This window comes from Canis lupus, chromosome 37 (assembly GCF_048164855.1).
Source record: "Canis lupus baileyi chromosome 37, mCanLup2.hap1, whole genome shotgun sequence".
Classification (NCBI taxonomy): domain Eukaryota; kingdom Metazoa; phylum Chordata; class Mammalia; order Carnivora; family Canidae; genus Canis; species Canis lupus.
In genome coordinates this window covers 25,853,161-25,869,556 of record NC_132874.1, presented here as the reverse complement: position 1 = coordinate 25,869,556, position 16,396 = coordinate 25,853,161, and the positions used below count along the sequence as shown (strand labels likewise).

The following is a 16,396-nucleotide window of genomic DNA, read 5'->3' as shown; positions in this document are numbered from 1 at the left end:
GTGCACACTGAGTGGAGGCTTCCTGCATGTGGGGTTCTGGCCCCTGCTACTGACCAGAAGAAGATATATGGAGTCCAAGGAAAGAAATGACTCAGATGGAATCTGGAAGCTCTTCACAAAATGTCAGCATTCGGGATCCCTGGGTGGCTCAGCAGTTTGGTGCCTGCCTTCGGCCCAGGGCGTGATCCTGGAGGCCTGGGATTGAGTCCCACATCGGGCTCCCTGCATGGAGCCTGCTTCTCCTCTGTCTGTGTCTCTGCCTCTCTCTCTGTCTCCCATGAATAAATAAATAAAATCTTAAAAAAAAAAAAAAACCTAAAATGTCAGCATCCTTCAGAATGCTCTTTTCTCAGTCCTCTAAAATTCATTCATTTATTCAACAAATTTACCCGGAACCCCCATGTCATGCCAGGTACTGTCCCAGACTACGTGACTGTAGTAAGGAATGAGGCAGAGGAGGGCCTTTTCACTAGAAGGCCGTTTTCTAGGAAGACTTATAAAATGTAAGCAAACCAATATGATAATGTCCAATTACATTAAACACTATGAAGAAAATAACACAGGGTGATATGACAGGGACCCAAGAATCGACTTTAGTAGGTTGGGTGTCAGGACAATCTTTGAAAAGGCAGCATCTGGGCTGAGACCTCAAAGACAAGAACCAGCTTTGCAAAGGGCTGGTCCGGGTGGAGGGCGCAGCCCACGCAGAGGCCTGGGGCAGCCCGGCAGGTCGGGAAGCAGGTGTGGCTGCACCCAGGGCGCCAGAAGGAGCCGCGGGCACGAGGCCATTAGGGGTGAGCGCAGCCGTCGCCGTGGGTGCACGTGTTCACTTAGCATTTTCCTTTCTTTTTTTTTTTAAAAAGCTTTTATTTATTTATTCATGAGAGACACACACACACACACACACACACACACACACACACACACACACAGAGAGGCAGAGGGAGAAGCAGGCTCCATGCAGGGAGCCCGACGCGGGACTCGATCCCAAAACCCCGGGGTCACGCCCTGGGCCAAAGGCAGGTCCTCACCCGCTGAGCCCCCCGGGCGTCCCACTTAGCGTTTCCTAAGTTCCTACTATGCGTGGAGCAAAGCAAGCAGGGACAGCCGAGCAGGCCCTGCCTCCCGGACCCCATCCCCGGGAAGGAGCCGCATCCCGGGGCCGCTCCCTGTCCAGGTGGGCAGGTGGGCACCTGCCGCACGTCCAGGCACCCGCTGTGGGGTCTGGGAGCGGGCCGTCTGCGCCCCCAGGGCAGGGCGGTCAGGTCACCCCGGAGATGAGTCACTGAGCCCACCTCTCCCCACCGCGGGAGCCCTTTCGGTCTCCGTGGGTGGGGCAGGGCCCCAGGAATCCCCCAAGCCCGGCCTAAATCCGTCGCGCTCAGGAAACCCAAGCCGGGGCGGCGGGGGGGGGGAGCCGAGGACCAGGCTCTCACCAGCACCTGATTCACCCGGGCCGGCGGGGCGGGGGGGCGACTACTGGGAACGGGCCCCGAGGCGCCCCGGGGGAAAGGTCTAAGGGAGTTTCGGTGACCTCGATCCCGGGGGAGCGGCCGGGGACGGGCTGCGGCGCGGAGGCCCTGCCCCGGCCCCGCCCCGGCCCCGCCCCCTGCCCGCTCCCTGCCCGGCTCCCGCCCGCAGGCCCCGCCCCGGCCCCGCCCCGGGCACGCCCCCTCCCCTGCTCCCGCGGCTCGCGCTGCGCGTGCGCCTTGGGCTCCGGCCCGGCCGCCGAGCCTCCGTGGGCCGCGGGGACCGGCACGTCCCCGCCGCGGGCCGGGGAGGGGAGCTGGGGCGCGCGGGGCGTGCCCTGGCGGAGCGAGCCGGCTTCCCGGCAGGGGACCCGCCAGTTCCTCCGCGCCGCGCGGCCGGGAAGTCAGGGGCGGGCGACCGGGAAGCCCTACGGGCCGGGCCGGCTGCCCGGGGCGCCCGGACGGGGACGGCGGCGGTGGCCGTCCCAGGGGAGCACGAGCTCGCCCCGCCCCTCCCGCCCCTCCCGCCCCTCCCGGTGTAGTGGCCCCGGTGAGCCCGCGACCTCGTGCCCGGGGTGCTAGAGCTCGCGGCCGGCCGCCATGGGCAATGGGATGAACAAGGTAACGTGCCTTTCTTTCGTTCGCGCTGGGGGGGCCCTGCTCGGCGGCCCCGGGAGCCCCGCTGCGGCCCAACGCGCTGCCCGCGGCCCTCGGACGGCGGCCCCGGCAGGTGCGCCCCCTGCGGCGGCGGGAGGGGCGGCGCCGAGCCCGCGGCCCTTTCCAGGCCCCCCTCCCGCGCCCCGCCCTGCCCTGGCGCCGAGCTGTGCACCCTCGACGAGCCCTTTGCGGGCGTCCAGGCGCGCTCCGTCTACACCCCAGCTGAGCCCCGAGGGGCTGCGGTTTCTCCCCCCACCCCCCACCCCCACTCCCAAGCTCGGCTCTCGAAGCATCACCGCCCACGTTATCAGTAAACTGGAGCACATAGGTGTCTTCTCTGTAATTTCCTCTTTCTCCCACATTTAAAAAAAAAAAACAAAAAACATAGCGTGGACAAAGCAGTTGCCAGGTAACAGCTAAGTCCTGAGATGTCAGGTCGCAGGGGCGGCCGTGCGGAGAAAACCGACCCAGGGCTCGCTCCTCCTCCCGGGACCTGCTGGCGACCTGCTGGTGAGTTGCTGGCGACCTGCTGGCGGGCTGCTGGCGGGCTGCTGGCGACCTGCTGGCGGGCTGCTGGCGACCTGCTGGCGACCTGCTTGGGCCGCGGCCTGACCCAGAACCCGCACTGCTCCGGGCCTGGCGGCGCTGTCGGGCCGCGCCCCGGCCTCGGTTCCCCAGAGCCCCTCTCCCAGGCTGTGAGCTAGGCTGTCCTTCCCGACAGCGAGGACGCCGGGTTTCAGCCCTTGCAGGGAGGGCGGCCCGAGCTGCGTGTCCACGCGGACCCCAGGGTTACAGATTTTCGGGCCTGGCCCTGCTGGTTCCAGGGGCGAGACAACACTGCCGAAAAGCACTCATCCAATGCAGGTGCCTCTTCACAGGCCTTTACATGCTCCTAGACCAAAAATCAGTTTCTACCTTCTTGTCTGCTCCGGTTCTATTCCCCTCACACACATCCCCACGGGGAGCCGGCCCTTGCTTGGCGGATACACCCTTGCCTGGCTCGCCTTCCTCCTTCCTTTCCCTCCTTTCCTTCACCTCTGCGCTGGGATCCACGCTGCTTTGGTTCTTTCAGCTGGAGTGCAAGTGTGAGAAGTTAGGGTTGGGGGGGACAGTGCCTTCGCCGGTAACCCTGCGAACCCAGTTGGCTTTTCTCACCTGCCCACATCATGTTCATTGTGTTCTGGAGACTCAGTTTATGGGTGAACTGCTGTGTGATTTGGGCCTCCACATCTGAGGCTTGCTGGTAACCAGAATTATAGTCCTTGTGTGGGTTTTTTTGTGGGTGGGGTGGGATGGGGAGCCGAGACTAAGATTGGAAACGGGCTATTTCTCTCAGATAAATAGCTGCATTATGTCTCCATTAACACTGAAAACCATCAACACCGTGAACCCTCTGCTTATTAAATGAAAACAGAAAAAATAAAGGTGCTTCCACAAATTTGTGGACTTGCAGTCACATCTCAGTTTTTGTCTTGCTCTTTCTACAGTTTTCTTCACTTGAGCTGTTCACTCTCCACCTCTTTCAGCATTTAATTTGTAGTATTTTTATATTATGATTCAAAGAACATAGGAATATGAATGATTGCCTAAGGGTTCAACATCAAGGCTTTTCAGCAAAACCAGTCATATTCATGTCATGATGTTTACTTTTCAAAGAAAGTAATAAATTCCTTGCTGTTATTGTCGTAATCATCTTGTATTGTAAATAGAGTCACTAAGTCTAATGTAGAGATGCAGAAACAACAGATTTAGAGATGTCATTAAGAAATATTGATCGTGTACCTCCTATTAGCCAGCGGCTGTGCTAGTCGGGAGGGCAGAGGGGGGGTACAGCGGTAAACGGCACGGCCCTTCATAGAACCTTTGATGGAGACCAGAGGCTGAGCCAGTTGCAGTGTTTGCCTTCCACTGGCACAAGCAGGTTTCTTATGAAATCCAGGGACAGCTCGATTTCCAGCAGGCAGGATGCCTTTTGGAGGACACAGGGCAGTGAGGAAAGAAGAGGCCTTCAGCCTGGGGAGCTGGGTTCTGGATGAGGTGAACCAACCCCAGCAGTCAGTGAGGGGTTAAGGTGTTGGATCCACAGGGCCCTCACATCCGGCCTAGAGTGGCAACACTTCCTTCAGACCACAATTAGATCATGAATTCAGGATGATCAAGATAAAAACATGCACATGGAGAAGGATTTGGGGCATGTTTCTCTGATACAATGCTTGGCTAGACAGACTAGGTTTTTAGACTAGAAAAAAAAAGTTGTTTTTAATGAGGTTTTATAGTATTTAAGGTGAATTAGATGACAGTGAGGATAGAAATTTCCACTGTAGGTCCTCACCCAAAAGAGTAGGGGGTTCAAACCCTTGAGAGAATGTTGACTCAGCTGGGAGTTTTCAAAGACTCCACAGAAACATGGTATTTGCATGCAACAGGCTGTTTAGTTTAACCCTAATCCCACTAGAGACACTTGCTGGGTTGATCTTTAGCAGCATAGTGAGGCGCCCTGCATTGCGGCTAGGAGCCAGACCACCTGGCTTCGAGTCCAGGCTCTGCCACTTACCAGCTGAGTGACTTTGGGCCGGTCACGCAAACTCTGTGTGCCTCATCTGTAAAACACGGATGAAAATAACAGCCCCGACTTCATGGAGTTATGATGAAGATCAAATGAGTTACTCTGTGTGGCGAAGTCTCAAAATAGGGCCTGATGTACCATAAACTCATTAGTGATTACAATTTTGGCCAGTTCGGAGGATCTGTTTGGGAATCGCACAGAAAGCAATCAAGGATTCTTTTAGTCGCCTGCCTTTTGGTCCTCTGCATGAGTGTCAAGCATGAAGGAAGAGAGAAGGTGGCTCTTTTCTTACTATTTTTCGATTAATTTGAAGCTGTGGGGAGCTGTTTCAGGTAGCTTTTCAGACTCTTAAGAATTCACTTGGGATGAACTGCCATCCTAGCACAAAAGAAAGTTTTCTGCTACCTTCGCAATCAACAGGAACGAGGTTTCAAACATACCATTAGGACCTTCGTCATGTTACTTAATCTCTCTGAGGGTCCATTTCCCAGTGTGCACAGAGAGGGGGGACAGTGACTTCCCACGGTTACGGTGAAGCTTAGATTTTATAAGCTGTATGCACGTGATATGAGACCAAAAAATAAGAGATCACAACTGCTGGGCTCTCTCTACTTCCCCCTCATCTTTAATCGGCCCGAACACAGGAACCTCATTCCCTTACATCGCTTGTGCAATATGCTGTGTCCACCTAACTGAGATGGACATGAGGTTCTGCACACAAGAGGCTGGACTGTATTGATGAGGACGTCCTCCATGGGGACAAAAACTGCTACACTTGCAGCAGTCCGAAGAAAAATCTACATTGTTTAGTTCCTAAGTTTCCCTTTGCTAAGGGTGACCAACTTTTGTGCATTGTAGGAGGTTGGGCAACATTCCAAGCCTCTACTCATTAGTCACCAGTAGCACCGTCCCCTTGTTATTGAGACAACCAAAAATATCTCCGGGAATTCCCGGATGTACCCTGGAGGGTAGGCGTGTCCCCCATTGACAGCCCTGGCTTAGGCTTCTCCCCTCAGAGGAGAAGGTCTGGGTGATCTAGAACTGGAATATCAAAAGGTGAATAGGCCCTTAAAGGTTGAGAAGTGCTGTTTTTATATGGCGAGGGGTTGAAAGGTTAGACATCCTTGTGCTATTAATGCAGCTGTTCCCATGTGACAGCACCTGACTTGGCCACCTTCATAATTTATTCATCTGTCCATCCACCCGTTCATCAAATTATATTATCGAACACCTGCTATTGTCAAGGCACCGTGCTAGAGCCTGTGCTGGGAAATGAATGTGAAAGACAGGAACAACCTGTCATGCTGGCCCAAGGCGGCCTACAGAGGAGTTCCTCTGTGGGAGGTGAGCACACCGGGTATGCAGCTGTACACACAGACTGCTCCGTGCTCGTAATCTCTGTCCTCTGTCCTCTATACTGCGTTCTGGATGTTTTCTCTTTTCACTATTATAGTTTTATTTCATACTGAAGGAACAGATGCTTAAAGCAGTATTCTAAGTGCATACAAGAGTATTCTCAGTGTTTTAAGTACGTACAAGGGTGTTCTCAGATGCCTCTTTTTTTTTTTTTGTTTTTTTTGAGAGGCAAGTGGGGGCAGGTCCAGAGAGAGAGAGAGAGAGCCTAAGGCAGACTCGTGCTGAGCACAGAGCCTGAAATGGGGCACGATCCCAACAACCCTGAGATGATGACCTCGAGTGAAATAAAGAGTCAGATGCTCAACTCACTGAGCCACCAGGTGCCTCAAGAGTATTATCAGATTCTTCCTTTTGAAAATGCAAATTGGCTAAGTCCATGGTCAAATGACATTAAGACAGTCTGTAACATTTAACTCTTCATAGAACCCACCGAAGTTCTCCCCCTCATTCCTAGCTTTGAGACCCAGAAAGTTCTTTCTGACCTAGGAAGAATTGAGATTACCCTCCCCCCAACCTTGTAAAGCTGCATGATCAGGAATTTATCTCTTAAATCTGTTGGGTAGTATTAGGTTCCATGACATCCTGAAGCACGAAGAGAAATGTTGAAAAAACTCAAAATATTTGCTTCCCTTAGAAGCAGTATTCTTTTGTTCATAAGTGTTTTTTGTTTTTTGTTTTTTTTGTTTTTTGTTTTGTTTTTTTTTGTTTTTTGTGGTGGGAGATTTGATTTCAAGCATTTCTGCCCGGATAGTTAGTATAGTGTGGACGTGGAGGGTGTCGATCAAGAGGAGCCGTTAACCAAGGAGAATCTTTGGCGTCGTCTCAGTATTTCTCTGCAGGAGTCTGCCTCCGTTTCCTACTTCCAGACAGTCTTTTATCAGAAAACAAGAGACTTTTTGACGAGCAGCGTGCTAGAGAGCCTCTTCCATGGCAGTTCATGCTGTGTTCCTTCACCTTTATTATGTCCTCATGTGCCAGACGCAGTGACAGGCTTTTGAGACAGAGCAGGAAACACAGTAGACACACCCCCGCCTCAAGGTCAATCAAAAAAGCAAGCAAATAATAAAATGATTTTAAGTACTCATGAATACGGTGAAGAGAATAACAAGGGGGTATTGTTGGAGGGCTTCAGGGAAGGTGGTCAGGAAAGACTTCGCAGGAGCTGCCGTCTCTTGGGAGCCACGCGGTGGGCAAGGGAGGAGGCCCAGCCTCCGCACACGGGAAGGACGCGCATATTCCCGAGGCCCGGAGGTGATTAGGGCGATTTGCTTGTCCCGATCTTTGAGTCAAACAATATTCCCGAACATGTCCAAACTGCGTGCACAGGCTTCCCCCCTTGATCTATGCTCTCCTTTCCTCCCAGGGGTAGTGGTTTCACCCCCTCGTGTTCTTCTGGCTTGAGTTCGGGCCTCACGACTGGCTGACCCATTAGTAGCTTTGTCCTAGGCCAACGCTCTGCTCGTCCGTGGTCCCTCTCTACGCTGTCTTTCTGCTGGAAAAGGACTTCATTTCATTTCATTTCATTTTCTCTTTCTCTGTACTTAAGGATTACCAGCAACAATCACATCAGGGAAGTGGATGGGTCAAAGTTTTTGAGTTTTTTTTAATTTTTAATTTTTTGAGTTTCAAACTTGAATTAGGAAGCTGACTAGACTAGAGGTTTAAATATTCATGGGGCTTTTCTTCTTAAAAACAAAAAAATGTAATTTGTCTCTCTGCCAATGGCCAGCTTTCTTTATCTTATTTTGTAATTCTGTATGGAAAAAAACTATAGAAACTAGGATTGAGCCATTCGTTTTCTATTTCCGGCCCTTGAAACACTAGCTTACTCTACTGGGCTTGAAAATGGAGTTTAAAGTTTACTGACATAGCTCTGCCTTCTTTTTGCATATGTGGAATTTAAGAAACAAGACAGATGAACATGGGGGGCGGGGGAAGAGAGGCAAACCAGAAAACAGACTCTTAACTCTAGAGAACAAAGCGAAGGATGCTGGAGGGGAGGTGGGTGGGGGATGGGTGAGGTACGCGGTGGGCCCTACGGAGGCACTTGTGATGGGCATCAGGTGTTGGATGTGAGGGATAAATCACCAAATTCTACATCTGAAACGACTATTACACTGTATGTTAGCTAACTGAAATTTAAATAAAGGATTGAAAAATTAAAAAAAAATTTAAATGCATACAAAAATGTGCATCCTAAATGATTTTTAGTTAAGTTGGCTCTTTGATTTTAGTAAGTTTAAGCCTCTGTCTTTGCCAGGACTCTGCCCTGGCATACCTTCAGGATTCTGCTCTCCTCCACCACTGGCCCCTGTGCTACTGGTGTGGCCACCACTGACCCCAGTGGGAACCTGCCCAGGACCGAAAGGGGCAAAGTTTGATTTCTTAGGCTTTACTCATATTGTTTTTCATATTTCTCTCTTCCTTGCTCCACCTCCTCCCACCCTATCACATTCTCTCCTTGAGCATTTATTCATTGAAGAAACATTTACTTCAGTACCTACCAATCAAGAGAGAACCATCCAAGTTCAGAGAAAACATACAGATGTGATGCAGGCGGCAGATAAAGGTCATAAACCAGATGTCTGTGGGTTATAGTTGGTTTGCAGATGTATTTATTTGTCTACCACAATACTTAAGGTTTTGGGTTTTTTAAATGTAGTTCATAGCAGTTGAAAATTGGGCTTTTCCCCTTAAAATCTGGGTGCTGGAATTGGGGGTCTCACCCTGCATCTTTGTGTGGTCATGTCAGCAATGGGGAAGTTTGGAGAAAGAGGTAGGCATGGGGCTGAGGCTGCAGACATAGCAACATCAGTACTTGAAGGTCTCACTTGCTCAAGTGCCAGATTTAGGTTACATGGTGATGGCTACTTGGAACCCTAAAAAGGGTTTTTGTTTTTAAGATTTTATGTATTTATTTGAGAGGGAGCATGAGTGGGAGGAGGGGCAGAGGGAGCAGACTCCTTCCCGAGCAGAAAGCCTGATGCAGGGCTTGATCCCAGGCCCCCAGGATCATGAGCTGAGCCAAAGGCAGTTGCTTAACCAACCACCCAGCCACCACCCTAAAAGATTTTAATCTGAAGACTTATATAGTCAACTCTGCACTTGGAGGCATGTTGAGGATTCCTTTGGAGGGACGGGTCTGAAGATAGGGAGATCTTTAGCAGGCTGTTACAGCAAGTCAGAGGGGAGGCGCTAAGAAGCTGAACAAAGATACTGCACAAAAGTTTCAAGGGGAGCAAACAAATTGGGGAGCTATTGAGGAGTAGAAGTAAGTGCTTAATGAAGTGGGGGTAGGGTCCAGGGGAAGGAGGAGTCTCCTGCTGGAGGGATCTCTAACTGGTTCTGGGAGTGCCAGCGGGGCTGCTGCTTACAAGGTGGGAAGGACTCTGCTGGTCTCTGACTTGCCCGAAGGTCTGTCTGTCCAGCTTATTTGCATTCATGCATTTTTTTCTGGGTTAAAAGGCCTACATCAGGGTCAGTGGTTGTAAGCAACAAAACCCAAAGGCAGCTGCTTTGGGTACAGTAGGTAGGATGGCAGGAAGGCCGGAGAACCAGGTTAAGGCTACCCTGCCAGAAACAGATCCTAGAAATGATCTGGTAAGAGTGTTTCTGGGGCTTCCCCAAGATACTGCTGCTGTTATTGTTGAGTTCTGGATGTGTGCCCAGCCCTGCCCCTGTTGAGGGAGAAAATACCGTGGGTTATCTCTGGATTCTGGTCTAGGGCAGCTGTGGAGACCTGCTGCACTTAGGCCACATTTCCATTTCACCGCAGCGAAGGCCAATGCAAGCAGTCTTCTGTAGTGAGAGCTGGGTCTGCTTCCCACTAAGACTCCAAAGTAAGGGGAAATTCCTCAAATATAGGAAAGGGCTTCAGAGGCTAGGAAACCAATGAAATAATTGTCTATTACGGGGTTTATAATTTTTTAGTATAGCCAGGGAGGATGGGGGACTTCAAACAGTGGGGATCACTTGTCTATTTAAAGAGAATATTGAGAGCAAAGAAATGTGATATTGCCATGGAGGACCAGTAGGGGGTATTGGGCAATGGGGTCACTTGGCTTGGCCTGCAGATTGGAGAGAAATGGAGAAATCTTTCAGGTAAGTTGGAGCCATCCTGTGGAAGCCAGCTTGAAATTTCCAGTTGAACTTCAGTTTTGGCTTTCATCTTCTTGGGAAAGGGTTTGCTCCTCAACATTATCTGGAAAATAACCCAGTGAGAATATGACATTATGAAACTAATTTGATGGGACAGAGAAGTTCAATGGATTTTGCTCTGGCCCATACATCAACCGAGGCTTTCTGACCTGGGGTGGTGACTGTGGGCCAAGGCGCCAGGACTGTGCTAGGACTTTGCAACCCACTGGGCAGAGAGAGGCACGAGGGAAGGGAGAGGAGGTGCCGTGGGAGAGATGAGAAGGCCTTGGCTGCATACTCAACTTTACCCTTCCTCTATTTCTGAGATATACTAAATAAAAATATATGAAAATATCTTTCTCATGGCCCCACACATCTTAATCATCTCAGTGGCACTCAGTTTGTTTATTTATTTATTTATTTATTTATTTATTTATTTATTTAAATAAAGTAGCTTTATTTGTTTTCACTTTCTGTTCAACTTTTTTTTTTTTTTTTTTTTTTTTTATTTATGATAGTCACAGAGAGAGAGAGAGAGAGAGGCAGAGACACAGGCAGAGGGAGAAGCAGGCTCCATGCACCGGGAGCCCGACGTGGAATTCGATCCCAGGTCTCCAGGATCGCGCCCTGAGCCAAAGGCAGGCACTAAACCGCTGCGCCACCCAGGGATCCCGGCACTCAGTTTATACGCTGACAGCCTTTCCTGGCTGCCTGTGTTTGCTGCATGCAGCCTGGTCCACAGCCCGGACCACCGCTCCCTGTTCTTCCGTGCTGTGTCTCTGCCTCCCTCACGCTCTCTTCTGGTAGAGATTGATCTTCTTTCTCTGCACTGGTGGTTTCCACAGCTCCCCTGCCTGTCCTTTCCTCTCTCCTGGCCCACTGCTCCTGAACTTCAGGTCCCTTAAGTGTCACTGCCTCCTGCAAATCCTTGGGGACCCCAGAGTGGTCAAGTAACCTCCTCCTTCCCTAGGCAAGAAGCTCCACAAGGGAAGTAGGCCTTTGGCATCCCCCTCTATCCCTCCTCCCTGGTCTCTGTCCGTCACATCTCATCTGTATCCTGAGTGCCCAGCATGATGCCCATGTGTGATAGAAATCAGTAAACCATTCACCTGCTGTTATACTTTCTGTGATTTGGGCAAATACACATGCTCATGTTGTGGTGCATCATAGCTGTCGGTTGTATGAATCTGTAGCCATCTGTGGTCAATGTCATAAAAGAAAAATTATTCTGACGTTCGCTAAACATGGCAAGGAATATTTTATTTGAAGCTATTGCAGCAGGGGAGATACTACTGCAAGTGAGAGAACTCAGCTCTCAGTAAACAGGAGCAAGCGGGGATTCATAGCCAACAAGCAAGGGAAGGGGAGGATGAGAAATGACTGAAAACTTGATTAGGTATCAAGGGTGGAGGAAGATGAGCTTGATTGGGTATCAAGAGTGGGAGGATTCTTGATAAACTGACTTAGCAGGATTCTTTGCTAACGTGCAGGCCAAGGATGAAGCCTGGTCAAGAGGAAGGCTCTTGGTCAAAGAGGAAGTCTCTTACTGTCAGCCGAGAGGGCCTTGTGGTGACGATGCCCCTTAGTATCTAACGGCGCCTCCTAATAAGGGTAGAGAGACCCTGGAGAATGGGAGCTTGCACACGAAGGAGCTCTCCGCAGCCAAGAGCTGCCAGAGAACATCAGTTTGATCCGCATCCAAGATGCACTTGCATTGTTCTCATGTTTTAAAACAGGAACAATGTAGTGTTCACTCCACCCTTCCTCCCGGGAGAATCCCAAAGACTGATTGTGTTTTGAGAAAGACCCGTCAAATGTTCTAGTCCTTGGCAGTGGACACTAGTGTTTTCCTCTGAGATACGGTCTCACATGTTCCGAGGTCCAGAGCTGACCTGGCCTGCCTCGGTGCTCTGACTTCGGTCATGGATGTGACTCCGCCCCACAGGGCACCCTCCAAACTCACTTCTCCCCTCTGAGTACTCAGGGAGTCAGGATGATCACGCACCCCCAGCCCTGCTCACTCCCGGGTCTTGCCTGGTGTCCTGGACTACAGCCGATCCTTGAACGACACGGGTGTGAGCTACCGGGTCCACTCACCCGAGGACTTTTCTACATGTATTTCCTCTTCCTTAATATTTTCTTAATGACACGTCCCTTCCTTCGGCTCCCTTTATTGTAAGAGTACGGTGTGTAACACGGGTAACATGCAGGGCGTGTGCGAATAGGCTATGGGGCAGGCTCCCAATCAACAGGAGGCTACTAGTAGTTGAGGTTTTCGGGAGTCGAAGGTTGTCCCTGGATTCTCAGCTGTGTCGGGGTCGGAGCCCCACTCTCTACTGGGTTGTCTCGTCTGAGAACCTGTGCCTTAGGAGAACCGGACGCTCTGGGGCGAGTGTCTGTTCTTACTGACTTGCGCCTTTGGCCAGCTCACCCTGCACTCAGCAACCCCTCTGCGCAGTAGTCGGGGAGCCCTGGGCCGGAGCCGCGTGCACAGCATCCAGGGACAGGTTGCGACTGCTGTGCTGTCCAGAGCTCCCTGGTCTGGCAGGGGAGACACCCCCCGTACCTAGCTGCCCCCGTGACATAGCACTGCTGGGCTACCCAGGACGTTGGGTGCTGAGACCAGGGCCTGCCCCAGGCTCTGGGCTCGGGACGGGGTGTCTCCAGAGTGTGGGCCAGAGCTAGGGCCCGGGGGCCAGGGCAGCGGGACCTCAGCTGCGGGACGCGGGGACCCCAGCACGGCGAGCTTTGCTGGAGCTGGAGGATAGGCGGAGCAGAGCAGGGGTGGAGGGGACGGGTGGCCGGGAGGGACGGAGGCCTGACCCTGGGGTGGCACTGGACTCTGAATGACAGGGAGCACGAGGGGTCCGTGAGGGACGCTGGCCGGTCCTGGTCCTCAGGGTCGGGGCTCCCACGGGGGAGCGGATGCTGGGTCCTGGGCTGGCTGGGGTGGGGGGCGGTGGGGGCCCCCGCAGTCGGGGCTGCGACACTCACGTGTGCTCTGTCTCCCCGCAGATCCTGCCGGGCCTTTACATCGGCAACTTCAAAGGTGAGTTCCCTTTCCTCGTTTGGGGGTAAAACACGCGTGATGTGCAATGTCCCATTCATACCGCCCGTAGCCGTACCCAGGTGTGTGCACGCCGCGGCGCAGCCCCCGCCTCCAGAGCTCCTCATCCTCCCAAACTGAAGCTCTGTCCCCGTTGAGCACTAACTACCTCCCCCCGCGCCCCGGGGCCCTGGAACCCCCTCCACTTTCTGGTCTCAGTTTGGCTCTCAGCGGCCTCGACGAGGGGAGTCCTGCATGCGGCGGGGTCCTTAGGGCGCGGCTGTTTCACCGACCGGCCTGTGGGTTGGGATGGCAGGGCGGGCCAGGATCTGCCTCCTCAGGGCTGGCTGTCCGGGCGTGTGAGGTTTCTCCTTCCGTCTGTCGATGTACGCTGTGGGCTGCTCCCACCAGAGGCGGAGTCAAGCATGATTGGGCCAAGGGATGGGCTCAGAGCATAGAGTCTGATCTGGACAAGGCCACCGCTTTGGTCCAGGTGCCCTGTGGGGCCCTCGGACTTGTGCCCATGACCAACCCCTCAACCCCTGGAGATGTGTATCCTTGAGAGGGCGGAGAAGACCTGGGGAACTTGCCGAAACAAGGCTGTCTGCTGCAGAGAGCCAGACTCCTCGTAGGCATCTGGAGTCCTCTGGCTAGAACAAGTGAGAACACATTCCCGTCTGTTTTCAGGTTGCCCCTAAATTTGAGTTCAGGTTCCAATCGTCTATACAAACAATCTCTTTTTTTTTTCTAATGTATTTTCAATTACTTTAATGTCACACGAAACTAACCATTGAGATAGCTACTAAAATACGCATGAAAGACCACCTATGTCTTGTAGTCAGACGGTGACCGCATCTACCGATCACTTAACTGTGAGGTCCCACCACTGCGTGTCTGTTTCCCTGTGAATCTGTATCAGGTTTTCTCCACCCAAAATAATTCTGAACTGGTAAAAAAAAAAAAAAAACTATGTAGCATGCTATGTTTACTCATTAAAACCCTCAGAAAAGGGACACCTTTGTAGACTAAACTGTACTAAAATAGCACATGAGGAACTAATAAAACATACATAGGAACAGCCCAGAAGATTTTAGGTTCTGTACACGCTGATCAACAAAAAATGCTTCGGGAGAAACCGCATTGAATGAGAAGACGCACCCTGCTGATCTTTTCTATTTCTCTACATAATGTTTGTTTCCTCCTCTGGTCTTCCCACCGCCCCGTTGGGCTCCTAGTGCTGTTTACTGGCCTCAGAGAGAGCTGAGCCCAGGGAGCTGACAGCTGCTAATTGCTACTAGAACATTTTAAAAATAGTACAGGAGTTCCTAAATTAGTAAGCCTTGTAGTTCTGAAAAAGCAGCGAGTGCTTTGTGGTGGGTTAGTTGTAGTACTGGGATGCAGTGGGGAGCAACCACCTTTTGGGGTTACTTAGGGAGTTAACTGCTTTCATGAAGACGGGGGGTGTCTTTGGGCTTGAGAACAGACTTCGGGGTACATTTCTAGAAGTGGAATTGCTACGTGGAAGTGTTTACAAATTAAAGCTTGTAATGAATGTCCACCCACCTCAGTACTTCGGCCAACAGTTTATGAAAGTTTTATCCTTATTCATAGCGGGTTACTTTCTTCTAGAAGGTCATGGGTGCACAATTTTTTTTTTAAAGATTTTATTTATTTATTCACGGTAGACACAGAGAGAGAGGGAGAGGGAGAGACACAGGCAGAGGGAGAAGCAGGCTCCATGCAGGGAGCCCGATGTGGGACTCGATCCCGGGACTGCAGGATCTCGCCCTGGGCCGAAGGCAGGCGCCAAACCGCTGAGCCACCCAGGGATCCCATGGGTGCGCAATTTTAAGGCACATTTTAAGACTCTTTGTACTACAATCTGTGCCTGTTTCCTAAGTATTCCATGGCTTGGGAACCCCTCGCGGCTTCTGGATTCTTGCTGTGGGTTTGGCCCACTCGAGTTCTCCACCCTGTACCGCTCCTTGCTCAGGCGGTTGATGCTTCTTCGCCGACTCCAGTTATTCTGACCTCGTATGTGGCATATTTTACTCACTCATTAATTCACGAGACATTTATTAAGCACGAGGTGGAAGGCTTACCCGAAGCAAAGGCATGGAGGTGCAGCAGACGGACGAGAAGCTGGAAGGAGGCCGTGCTCTCTGCGCACTGCCTGCGAATTCACTCGCTCATTCCAGAAGCTTGTTCCATGTGCCGGGAGTGTCGTGGGTCCACGCTGGGGTGCTCAGGGGCTCCGAGTGAGGAGGAGCAGGAATGGGATGGGGGAGCCGGTCCTGCCCCGAAGGGAATCTGGAAGGAGGTCTGCCCTGGAATCCGGTTGCTCCCCGCTGCTGCGGAGCCGGTGTGGCCCCGGACACGCTTCACGGCCTGGACACGCGAGGGGCCCTGGAGAGGGTGGGCCAGGCAGTGCGGCCAGAGCGCCATTCGGTGTCTGGACGTGGCCGGTGGCGGGTGTCAGGCCCTCCTGCCCCTCTCTGTCTGCGCGGGGGAGGGGGGCACAGCCTACTTCAGGCGGTGGCGGGAGGAAGCAGGTGCTCATACGGCCCCACGCTGGCCAGACAGGCAGTGGGCGCTGGTCGCCTCGGCTAGCAGGTGCCGGGGCCGGGGTGAAGGGACCACGGCTGCTCCGGACACTGAACCCAGCTGTCACGTGTGCTTCAGCTTGATGTCGCATTTAGCCGCTTTCTGTTCTTTTTAAATGAAAGATAATCCATGCCTACCGCGACACGACCACCAGTGGAAAAATGTAAAAAGAAAAATTAATGGGGAAAAAAATGTTTTAACTTTCTGAGAGATCCTCATTTTTGTGCACTGTGGATTGGCCCTGCCACCCCGGCCTTGGTTCCAGGGGCTCGGGGCTCAGTCCAGTCATCGAGTGTCTCCTTCCTCCCCTCCCCGGTCCCCTGTTCTTTGCCTGCCTCCCTCCCTCCCTCCTTCCCTCCTTTCCTTCCTTCTTTCCTTCCAGTGGGGATCCCACATGTCACTCTGCAGCTTCGACTTCTTCTTCTTCTTCTTTTTCTTCTTCTTCTTCTTCTTCTTCTTCTTCTTCTTCTTCTTCTTCTTCTTCTTCTTCTTCTTCTTTTT

The 16,396-nt window shown here is 52.2% G+C and overlaps 1 protein-coding gene across 3 annotated transcripts in view; it reads left to right on the top strand.

Annotated features, from left to right (window-relative positions):
- The first annotated feature begins 1,727 nt into the window (after positions 1 to 1,727).
- The window catches only part of DUSP22 (dual specificity phosphatase 22), a 56,130-nt gene continuing 41,461 nt past the window's right edge, over positions 1,728 to 16,396 (top strand). Inside the window, exons 1-2 of one of the 3 annotated variants that reach the window (XM_072814200.1) lie at positions 1,728 to 2,090; positions 13,261 to 13,294. In XM_072814200.1, coding sequence (XP_072670301.1) covers positions 2,070 to 2,090; positions 13,261 to 13,294 — 55 coding nt within the window. In that variant the 5' untranslated portion in view covers positions 1,728 to 2,069. Of the gene's footprint in view, positions 2,091 to 2,450; positions 2,637 to 13,260; positions 13,295 to 16,396 lie in introns of those variants that run through there. The other 2 variants (XM_072814203.1, XM_072814202.1) reach the window with 2 other exon arrangements.